The sequence below is a fragment of the Crocodylus porosus genome, unplaced genomic scaffold (genome assembly GCF_001723895.1).
Source record: "Crocodylus porosus isolate Cpor-Errol unplaced genomic scaffold, CroPor_comp1, whole genome shotgun sequence".
Lineage (NCBI taxonomy): Eukaryota > Metazoa > Chordata > Crocodylia > Crocodylidae > Crocodylus > Crocodylus porosus.
The window spans coordinates 31392638-31403800 of NW_017728947.1; the positions used below are offsets into that span (position 1 = coordinate 31392638).

Consider the following 11163-nt stretch of genomic DNA (forward strand, 5'->3'; position numbering starts at 1 on the left):
CTCTTCTTGCACTGAGCCAGTTCCAAGATTGCTTCAGCTCCCTCTACCCTGATATTAATACGGCTAACCCAGTGCAATCCCTGATGATTCCAGTCCCCAAGACTCTCCCAGTCCCCTAGAAAAGACATGCATTTCAAGTCTTCCCAGAATAGTAAGGCCAGGTGGCACTTCAGCTGAGGGCTTGTCTACATGAGAAGTTATACCAGAATAAACAAAGGTGTGCATTTAAATCAATACAGTTACCTGTATAACCTCAGTTTAACCCTTCCATGGACACTGGAGTGTTTGGGGGATCCTTTGTTTTGTTTTGTTTTTGTTTAGCTAGGTGCTGCTTTGGAAGGAGTTCAGGTTATAGGTCTAAAGCCACTGATAATCTAGAGTAACAGTATACCTGATAACACTGTCCCATGTGAACAAGTCCAAATCCAAAATGAAAGTTTTGGAAGAGTCAGGACAGTGGAAAGGGAAAGCAGTGTGGAAGTGTGATTGTGTCTTCATGTTTTTCTTAACTGGACAATTATTCTGGAAGCTTTTTTCCAGCTCCCAGAAACATAACAGCCTGCTCACTGTTTCCCATTGCTCTTATTCTCCTTTGAGTTTCTGGTGTCTCAGCACTTGTCTGTCAATCCCAAGCTGTTCTGCACTCATACCCCTCTTCTGGCTCTCTGATCTAAAGCTGTTTCTGCCTGTGATCTTTCCCTTTCCTCTCTCCCTCCCATAATTGATGTCTGGCTTGTAAACACAGCAGTGTCAAGATGGGGCAACAGTGACTTCCAGTTGCCACTGGAGTCATGACTGCAGTTGTGCAGCTGCTGCCAGCAGCCACTTTTTTTTTGCCTCCATTCCCCAGTTAGTGCATGGGACATTTGCTCCATTTGCCCCATCCTCATTATGCCACTGTGGATGTACCCTCAATATCTCTCTCACTTCTTATTCACCGATGCACTGCCCTCTCCATTTTCCTCAAAAATCCCATCTGCTCCATAAAAAATTCCAGTTCTAAGACTGTGTGTCACTGTGGCCCCCTGCCTATAATGGGCTGAGCACCTCCTGTGCACTTCTGAGTGTCTTCAACTTACAGTTCTGAAAGGACTTATACCTGGCACGATGGCAAAAGAACCATTGCCCTTGTCTACCCTAGACTGCTCCCCTGAAACTCCTCACCACCTCTAATTTCCATGTAACTATGAAGGCTTAGCTATTCTAGGAGTACTAGTCTAGACTAGTCACTTTTGGTCACCAGTGCTGTCATTTCCATGCTTGGAAACATAGAGTGCATGACAGTTAAAACCCTGGCAGCTGATCTACTGTAGTGACTACGCCACTGTTAGCACATGTAGCACTACTGGGAACTTTTAAAGAAAAAAAAAAAAGTATAAAAACCCCATAGATATTAACAGGAGCATGATATAACCTGAAAATATTTATTTTCATTATCAGGCAGAAAAACCTCAGCTCTACCCATGAGCAAGTCCTTTGTGCGTGCTCATGGGATCATACCCATTTTGTGTATTCAAACTGTGAGAAACTCAAGGGAATGTTTTTTTATTTGCTTATATGCTTATTATAAAACACTTTATACATTTATAATACTATGCACATCATAATTATAATGTTATATCCAGTAAAGAAGATGCCTCTAGAGTGAATGGTCAGAGCAAACCATGTTGGACAAGGAAATGTTTACATGTAGAAACATCTCTCGACAAGTCTACATATTAAATACTCACCCAATTTTAGAAGCTTGGCTATAGAAATACTTTCCAGAGTCAGATCCACAAACACAGTCCTGGAAAAAATGAAACAGCAACAGACAGTATGAATTCCCCTGACCTTGCAGTCCCAGGGTCAGGCATCTTTTTTGTACTTTTGTCCCATTAACAATAGATTGTGCCCAAGGTTTTTGCTTGATTTAACATATTGTCTTCATTTCAGTTATCTATCCCCTTCCTTTTGCAGAAATTCTCATGGAGTATCAGCTTTTTTCTGTTTTGTAGCAATTTATCCGAAACTCATTTAGGATTTTTTTTATTTGTAATACTGGAAAAATGAGTTTTGGTACAGTTGTTCATTTTGTATGATAATAGAGTGCTGTGGGAACAGGAAATTCTGCCATTTTGAATTTTTTTCATTTAAAATAGGATTGAAAATTAAATTTAAAAATCCTCCATGAAACAGCACTTTAAAAATAATATTTTGTTTAGGTTCAAATAAAATGTTTCCTTTTTATAGAGGCAAAACATTTTATATGGGTTATGACTTTTTAAATGTATATTAGAATTTGTAGTACTGTATAAAATAAAATGAATCTCCAAATTACAAGTCATTTCAAAACAAAAAAAGCATTACCATTCATTTCCAATCAATTCAAAATATTTCATTTCAATTGTTTTTTAAAAAGACATTTTGTGAAAATGCTCATATTCCTGTGGAACATTTTGACTGAATTTTGACTGAGAGTTCATTTTTGTCACAAAAAAATGTTAGTTCAGTAAAAAATGTTAGGCCAGACGTACTCATTAGGCAGAATTCCTATTAAATTCTGTTGATAGTAAGCAGTCACACTAGAAATCTGATTGTAATATTTCTGGATCCAAACCTAGTCTATAAATTATGCACTGGCATTAGTGAGACTATTGTGAACTACTTGTGTAAATGTTTTGGGGATTGGCACCCAAGTGACTTAAACGGCCAACCACAACTAATTAACACAACTCAAATTTGAATCTCAGCTTTTGAAGAGTGAATTAGCTTCTTAAAAATAGTCTATGAAATATTATTAACTATTTACTACAGCTAAGAAAATAAGGATCATCTAATGGGTATTGTGAATGGAAAAAAGTGTGAAAACAATTTTTAAAATGCTGCATTCATTGAGCTTTCATTACTTGGGTGAAACTAGCGGAAAAGGAATTTATCATATTCACCAGTTAACAGTATAATTAGGTGAATAATCCTTAATAAAAATGTACTTATTAAATTTACCTTATTTTAATTGAAAACTGGTTGTGATCTTCTTAAATTTATTATTCAAAATGGTTCACCAGCTCATTCATTGTTCTGTAGAGTATTTTATTATAAAAATGTGAAATTCAGGATCTTTTAATTCGCCACACAGGTCCACGAGTAAGTTTCTATATTCAGGTTGGGTGAGTGCAGATGTTACCTTTTAGAATCAAATTTGTATTTATTTCTTTATATTCTGCAATGTTTAATTAAAACTTACTTTTCAGCAAACATTACTGGCAGTTAGCTCTTCACTGGAATAAGCATGAAAAGAAAGTAGAATTATTAATGTAGTGTCTCTGATATTGATTTGGGCCTTTAGTCACTACTACACAGAGAGAGTATAATGTAATATAGTGTAAGGTGGCTGGAATTACTGCTGTTAATAATAATAAGCTTAACTGAATGAAGTGTACAGATTTAAAAATGACTACAATAATTTCTTGGAAAAATTTAAGAATGTCTTCTTTGGGAGTTTTCCCTGAAAATGTTAGTCCAGTAAAAAATGTTAGGCCAGATGTACTCATTAGGCAGAATTCCTATTAAATTCTGTTGATAGTAAGCAGTCACACTAGAAAACTGAGTAATAACTGCAGATCCAGGCCTCCAGACAGTATCTGGTTTGCTTATTGTTAATATTATATTATTTAAAAGTTCCCCTATCTTTGACAGAGCAGAGTAAGATGACAGGAACAAACTGCAATCCAAAGAATACAAATCAGTGCCAATGTATATACAATGTAAACGTTTATAATTTATTATGCATTTAAATGTGCACAGCACATACACCACAATATTGAACAGCACCTGTATAAAACTACAGACAGATTCTGGTAAATGGTGAAAGCTCATACCATGGAACATCAATATAAAGATTTTACAACAGTATTTGAAAGTTACAACTACCTCTGAATACATGTAGGATGAGGTGGTCAGCTGTGGATTTTAATGGAGTGAAAGGTGACAAAGGAGGAACATTCTTCAAATGAATTCTTCGCAACTTTGCTTTCTGAAACTTGGAAACAGTGTGAGGTTTCAGAGGTAGTGGCAATAATTACACAGATGATTACTCACATATAGAAAACAAAGAAAGTACAGAAATCCCCCAAATTGCAGAAAAATCCATGAGCACCACATTTGCCCGGTGCTCCCTTGCTTTGACTTTGTTTTAAACTCTGTTTTAATTTTGAGCAGCAGCAGTAGATGGTTTAAGATCTGGTCCTGCTAATACTTGGATCTCACTGAACTTCTGGTAAGCAGCTTTATTCTTCAAGGTCATTTGTCAGTACAGTATACAAGCAAGTATATGTGAGTCTAGTAGAATGGAAACTTTTCATATAGGAATGTAAAAAGAAAATCAAGATGAACTCAAATCATTGCAGCTTTCTGATTTGTACCTGTTCAAAATTCATTAGTTTAATTTGGAAGATGATTTGTAAACATCCTCTAAGAATATTAAACTCATATTAAAATAATACTCTAAACATTGTAGTCAGTCTTGGTTGCAACTTAAGCAAGTTATGTCCGGATGATAAAGTAGCACTTTTAAAACAAATTTAAAGCTTGCCATCATTTTGGGCTCTGCACTCCTCTCCCCACCCCCTCCATGATCAAACCTGTCTTTCCTTCATTGCTTTAGAGACACGGGTTACATTTGCAAAATATATAAAGAAAAATATAGGGTTACTTGATGACCATATAGTGCTGCAGCCTGACAGCTGTCTGCAAATATTTTCTCCATGATTATCCTTACTAAAAGTAAATCACTGGGTAAAGATAGCTCAAACGTGACAAGGCTCAAATAGGACGCAACCAACTCTATCTTGAATTCTTTTGGCTACATATGGAAAAAAAAAGAGATTTGGGATTGCAAAGATCATCCCCTCCCTGCTACTGGAATTATAATACTGAACAGAAAAGTGTGCACCATCTATGCAGATTTTGTTAGGAGACTGGCTTCAAGGAGTTAGTGAGGTAGAAATTAATGAACTTTGTCAGGGAATGAGACACAGAGAAGAGCAGCATATTTCTCCTTCCAAACACTGCATTTGAAATTAATAATAAATAAATATAAAACAACTTCAATTGCTTGAAGCCAATCTGACTGTTGTCTCTAGAGTTTCTTGGAAAATGTATTTTGATTATAGCTTTTAAAAATTACTTGTGCTCTAGAGTTTCATGATCTTTGGAAAATACATGTTGTCTCCAAACTTGAAGAGGGAATTTTGATTTGAATCAATATACTTAGCCTATGATAGCATATTTTACAGCATGTGTGTGTTGGGGGAGGGGTAGACACACACTTTTTCAACCTAATATGCAAAGCAATCATGTAATATGAGCTTCCTCTAAGGGCCACAAAAGAAATTATGCTCCTATGTATCTAAACAGAAAGAGGGAAAAACTGGAGCTTATATAGTTGCTTAAAGGGTCTCTACTGCCTAGTAGCTCTACTAAGATTGACTGCAGGAAAGTTCAAAGTTCAGCACTGGCAGATCTAAAAACAGATTTGTGGGGTAGTACTTCAACACTGCACTTTCTGTACCAGAAGAAAACGGATACTGTTTCAATTAAATAGCAACACTGCACAAAGGAGGTCAGACATTGTATGTTGCTACAAGCTAGCATCAAAACTGAGAAAGGTTTGCACAGCTCATTTTCAAAGACTAAGACCTTATCTGGTGGCAATATTTTGTTTTGTTTTTTAAAGAAGAAAACAAACAAATATGAGTACAAGAACAAACACCATACAACACACAAACAGTGCAAAACATTGTAATATAGGAATCGAATTTCACTTGTTTTAAAACACTTAATAGCAGCACACCTGTGAGAACTTAAAAAAAAAGTTAAATAAACCACAATGCAGAAGTCTTCCACTGTTGCACCATTAAATGACATCCCTTGGGTTGGAGGTTTGCTTTGTTTTGTTTTTTAGAAATAAAAAAAAAATCAGGGCTATAAATAATTTTGTGGCAATATATACATATTTAAATAATTAATTTAAATATTTTACACCTACTCTTGCATAAAACTCTCCAATAAAAGTGCACCATGTTTTCCCCCAAGCCTGTGTTTTGTCTCTTCCCCTGCACTGAGGTAGGTCTGAAGGGAGATGTCTCAGATTCTAGGTAGAAAATGTGTCACTGTCATTGTGGGAGACACCTTGTTGCCTTTCTTTGTTCTTCCATTTTTGCTCAGAGCTATGTACATCCCAGGGTAAATTCTGGACTCGTAAGCATTGTAGTTGTTTGGCAGGAGAATCTCTTTGAATTTACATTCATCATTGAAATGAGTCTGAAATAAAAAGAAAAGGGAAGGGAGAGGGAGAACTTAAATATCAGACATGGAAATAGTATTGCCACCAGGCGTAGGCCTGATGGAGGAAAATGCACAGCTGATTTTTTCTCCTGGAAATCTTTTGAAGTGATTGTCAGATTGAAGCTTCAGACAACCCATCAGAGGCCACCCATTAAGGTTTTTAAGATCTGAGTCATATGTTTGAATGGACTAAGAGCATCTAGTCCCAGTGTCTACATACTGGTGGAAAAGTGAGACCCTTTTCATGGCAGATCATGCAGCTCTATAATTTTAAGGCCAAATTCTGTTCACTTTCTCTTGTAGAGCTAGTCAGTGGGCCTTCTCCTCATTTGCCAGAGGCAGGATTTTAACTTTTAGTCCTCACATGGCTTTCTATGGGCATTCTGAACTGTAATCACACACGTCGTGTTATTTAAACGTAAAAAAACTATTGAGCTCCCTGAGTTTACTGTACAACTAACAACAACATTTTCTTGGCTTCCAAAAATATTCACCGCATTTCCAGCAAGAAATGACCTGGGATTTCTCATAGCTCAGAAGTCTCCAAATATTAACCTTCCCCCCCCCAACACCCTCTGCTTCTCCCACCTTCTTTGAAGAGGGAAGAGGGAAAGCATTTTAAAGGTACTTACAATAATATTTACACACAGTATTTACAGTATTTCCTCCTTCTTAAATCTTAGTTTTGAATGAGAAGCTTGAATCCATCAAAGAGACCAGGCAAGCAGACAGGGATGAAAGTAAGTAACGTGCAGTGGTTGGTTAGGCAGGCATAAAGGGAGCAGGTGTTGCAGGTGTCCCCAGGTACTGATACCAGTGCAGCTAAAAGCTGGCTCTGGCAGGTACTGTAGTAACAAATGGAGTCATGTCTATTATTAATGGCTTCAAAACCCAGTTTTGTTAGGGTGAGAGCTCCACCTGCCACAGTGAGCCTGCAGGGGAGAGCAGTGGGTATTAGATCACCCAAAGCACACAAAGCAGCAGAATGGCCCCTTTAGAAATGTTGCCAGGGAAGATGTACTGTGAGAGCCTGTGTCTGCCTTGATTGTAGTCAATGGAAAAAGTCCTTTAGACCAGTGGTTCACAACCTTCTTTTGTACCAGGACCCATCTGTAAACATTGATGGCCAGCCCCAACCCAGTGCCCCTCACTCCTGCCCCCCTCACACCCTAGTGTGTGGGGCAGAGGGTGGGGGGCCAGCAGCCCCTTGCAGGCTGGAGCTCTGTCAGCCTGCAGGGGAAGAGTCACAGTTTCCCACATTTTAAAGGAGAATCCATTTTTAAAGTTTGTTTGTGACCCTGTCATATATTCTGGTGACCCAGTTTTGGTCGAGAACCGCTGCTCTAGACTCCGCTGGCAGAGGATCAGGCCCTCAGAGAATTGCTCTGGATGCTTCACAGTCTTATTCAGGCAAAACTTCACTGCCAGCTTGGGCTGAGCTAGGGAGGCTGGGATCTGTCCCTTGTTCAACCAAAGGGCCTTCTAAATGCATGTGGGGAGACTGGAAAACAGACACGGCATTGATAGCAAAGCCAGCCTGAAACCAGAATGCTCCATGCAGGATCACAGGGCTGCATGATGCTGCCCACAGTCACTCATACAAAGGGGAAAGCAACCAGGCGAGGGAAAGCTGGAAGTGACCAGAAACAAGACTTGCATTATTATTCTTCCAACCAAGTGGGTTCAACCAAATGAAATCCTTTTAACTCTTTGCTCCCAAGATGATTATCTTGTAAGGTCCCTCCCAGCCCCTAGCATCTCTGCAGTGTCGACCTGCGGGCTCAGCCTCCCCTTCCCTCCTGCCCTACCAGATTTGCTTGGCAGGCGAGGTAGGAGCCCCGAGATGCCTGCCTGTCCGTCAGCAGCCTGCCGCAGCCTTCCCAAACAGCGATCACTCATGAGCTGTCGGCTATTGATTTGCCTTGCCATAAAAGATCACACGTGGGACTGATCAGAAGCTAAAGTTCCCCCGGAGGAACGGAGCAGGTACATGGATACCTGATTGAAGCTGTTAATATCTGGGAGGCGGGGGGAGGGGGGAGTTTCCCCCCTGAATCCAGACTGGCATGTGGGCTTGCCAAACAAAGGGATTACTGTAGTTGTGGACATACTTAACAATATGGGTGGTCCATGGTTGAGTGACTCTATTTTTCGCCCAGTAAGTGCATCCCCTGGCTGGGGAGGCAAAGAATGGCGTTGACATCAAAGGCTCCGCCGCAGTCGCAGCCCTGCACCGCACACCTTGCAGTCACCGCCGCACCAAGGCTGCTCCGGGGAGCTGGGCCGATGGCGACCCGCGGCACCCCGCGCCCTTGCCAGCACTTCCCCGTACTTACAGAGCCGTAGAGTTTGCCTTTGCTATTCATGGCTACGAAGAGGCCACTCTTCACGCCAAAGAGGCTCACCACCCCCCTTTCCACTGGAGAGATCTCGAGCAGACCTGTGGGCGATGCAGAAGGAGTCAGATAGCAGATGTCCTGCAAGAATGCGGGATTACATTACTGCGCCTTCATCTGCGGGGAGCCCAGGGCCACTCCAGCCCGGTCCCCCCCAGCCAGGCTGGACTATAATGTTCCTAACTCCTCAGCCCAGCTGCCTGCAAGGGTCAAGATTGCTCTTTGTCTTAGGCAAGCTTCTTGGAGTGGACGCGATATCTTTTATTAGACCAGCTGAGTCGCTGGGGAGGGGGCCGGGAGGGTGCAAGCTTTGCAAGCACCCTTCTTCAGGCATGTCTTTGTGGTAGGTTTCCAACCAAGCCACTGCCTGGAGTCATTCATTTCCCTCGGATTTGGCTAGACTCTGGGTCCTTCCCCCGGTTAAAAATAAGTAGCAATAACGTCGTGGCAAGTGAACCATTTGTCACGGTGCTGCCTCCCCCCCCACATCCTATTGTTTCAGTTGGGTATCAGATAGAGTCACGGGGCCACGGGGTTAAGACACGAACAGATGCTTGTCGATTGGGCTCTCCTCACTCCTGGCGATGGCATTGCTCCCAAATGAGCGTCTGGGGCGGAAAAAAGAAGAGGCTGCCCGCTGTGGGCCGAGCATCCAGATGTTGGCGTGGGCAGAACACCTGGTTCTTTCCGACAGCAGGACAAATATTGCTTTAAGCAATTCTAGCCTCACACACAAGCCTCCTGCCCACGTCCCTCCCGAGCAAGTGCCTCATTGTTAGCCCCTAAAGGTGATGACAAATAAAAATAGAAGTGAAGGCAGGAGCAAGGTGGGGAAAAAGAAAAAAACCCCAAAACCAGCCTTTCCCCATTGATCCCCGCGGCTCATGGGTGCCCCTGAAGCCTGTGTCACGCACATGCGTTTTGCACACATGCTGGAGACATGATCTTTTTTTCTTTTCTTTTTCGTGGCTCATCTGGGTGTCTCCCGCAGGATCGGAGCTACCGAGCTGAGAGCCCGGGTGCCTCCTGCGCCGCAGCAAGGCGGCGGGTGCAGCTTCATTTGGACCGTGCTTCTTTGGGCTGCTTTGCAGCTGACTTTGGAAAGCCGCTCACAAGACCTACGTAACCAGCTGCAAGAAGATCCCCCGGAAAAGGGGCCCTTGCACTGCTCTGTACAAGGGGCTACAAGAGGCACTCTTGGGAGAGCGGATCTACTCTCTAGATGGTGGAAAAAAAATCCTTTTAAAAAACAATAGAGGTCTCTGCTGCAGGGGGACTTAAGGGAGGGCACCGGCCCGGGCGGCGGGGTCAGCAAGCAGGTGAGTTGCGCTGGAAGCCGCCAGCGAGCCGAGCCCTAGATCCGCTCTTGAAACCGCCCAGGTGGGGGGCACGGGGAGGGAGGGAGGCAAAGAGAGAGCGGGGCGGGGGGGAGAGCGAAAAAAAAGACGAGAAGCCGCTTACTGTATCGATTTTCGTTGTGAATCCCGTTGATTCTGCCGTCTGGCAAAACTTGGATGTGAAACCCGATGCCCACGTTGCAGTAGAGACGGCGCAGCCTCTTGATGCCCAGCAGATAGTCCCCGTCCCGGCTGAGCTCCTTCCTCTCCCCCGGGAGCCGGGCCATGGAGCGAGAGAAGAGAGTCTCCCAGCGCCACTCCAGGGTGTCGTTGTGCTGGGCAGCGAAGGGGACGCAGCGCGCCACCCAGGGCGAGAGCAGTCCCAGGAGCAAGATTGGCAAGAAGGCCGAGGGGAGAGTCATCCTGATCAACATGGGCAGCACACGTGGTTAGAAAGGGAGTCAATTGCTCTAAAAATACCCTCGCCTCCGAGCTCCCACTTTATACTTAGATCAAAGAAAAAAAAAAAAAAAAGGAAAAGAAAAAGGAGAAGAAGTAGCAAAGGAGGGAACCCAGTAGCTCAGTCCCCAGAGGAGCTATGGTTTTCCTGGTCAGGTTGCATAGGGGAGGAATCCTGCGAGCCAGGGGAGGGAAAAAAAAAAGGAAGCAAAAAAAAAAAAAAAAAAAACCCCAAAAAAAAAAAAAAAAAAAAAAAAAACCAACACAACCCCAGGAGGACCGGCTCAGCTGAAGCTTATTCTGAACTTGATCTCAACTCCAGAAGTCTTGTCTGAAGTGTTGATCTTCTTCTATAGCTGCTCAGCCATAGCGCTTTAGCCCTAGCCACGATATTTATATATCCATGTGCGTTGGTACCTATTACATCACCACCTACTGCTGTATGCTGCAGCCTTCAATCCAATTTAACACAAGTCAAATTAGCACCCCTACATGCTAAACAACTCCGAATCGTGTCTTGAGGGCAGAAAGCAAGGATTTTTTTTCCCCCTAAACTAGCTGGAAAGGCCAACTTTCAAAAAGAAAACGTCACATTTTGCTTTCATCCCATGCAGCCTTGTTTTTCCTTTCCTTTCTTTCTTTTC

General features: G+C 42.5%; 1 protein-coding gene across 2 annotated transcripts; it reads right to left on the reverse strand.

The window, feature by feature from the left end:
• Nucleotides 1-3740: 3740 nt before the first annotated feature.
• Nucleotides 3741-10572, reverse strand: FGF4 (fibroblast growth factor 4). Of its 2 annotated transcripts, XM_019552361.1 has the most exons (3): nt 10185-10572; nt 8664-8767; nt 3741-6303 (listed from the first exon to the last, which is right to left on the reverse strand). In XM_019552361.1, exons 1-3 carry the CDS (start codon nt 10492-10494, stop codon nt 6127-6129), a joined length of 591 nt encoding a protein of 196 aa, XP_019407906.1. In that variant the 5' UTR covers nt 10495-10572; the 3' UTR covers nt 3741-6126. The 2 variants fall into 2 exon arrangements, with proteins under 2 accessions (XP_019407906.1, XP_019407905.1); XM_019552360.1 differs by lacking the exon at nt 3741-6303 and having other exon boundaries at nt 7656-8767.
• Nucleotides 10573-11163: the final 591 nt, after the last annotated feature.

Excerpts from the sequence above, each read along its gene's own strand:
- FGF4 (XM_019552360.1), bottom strand. The coding sequence starts at position 10,494 with ATGTTGATCAGGATGACTCTCCCCTCGGCCTTCTTGCCAATCTTGCTC. Across the intron at positions 8,768-10,184 it reads TCACAACGAAAATCGATACA|GTCTGCTCGAGATCTCTCCA; the intron begins GTAAGCGGCTTC and ends CATCGCCCACAG.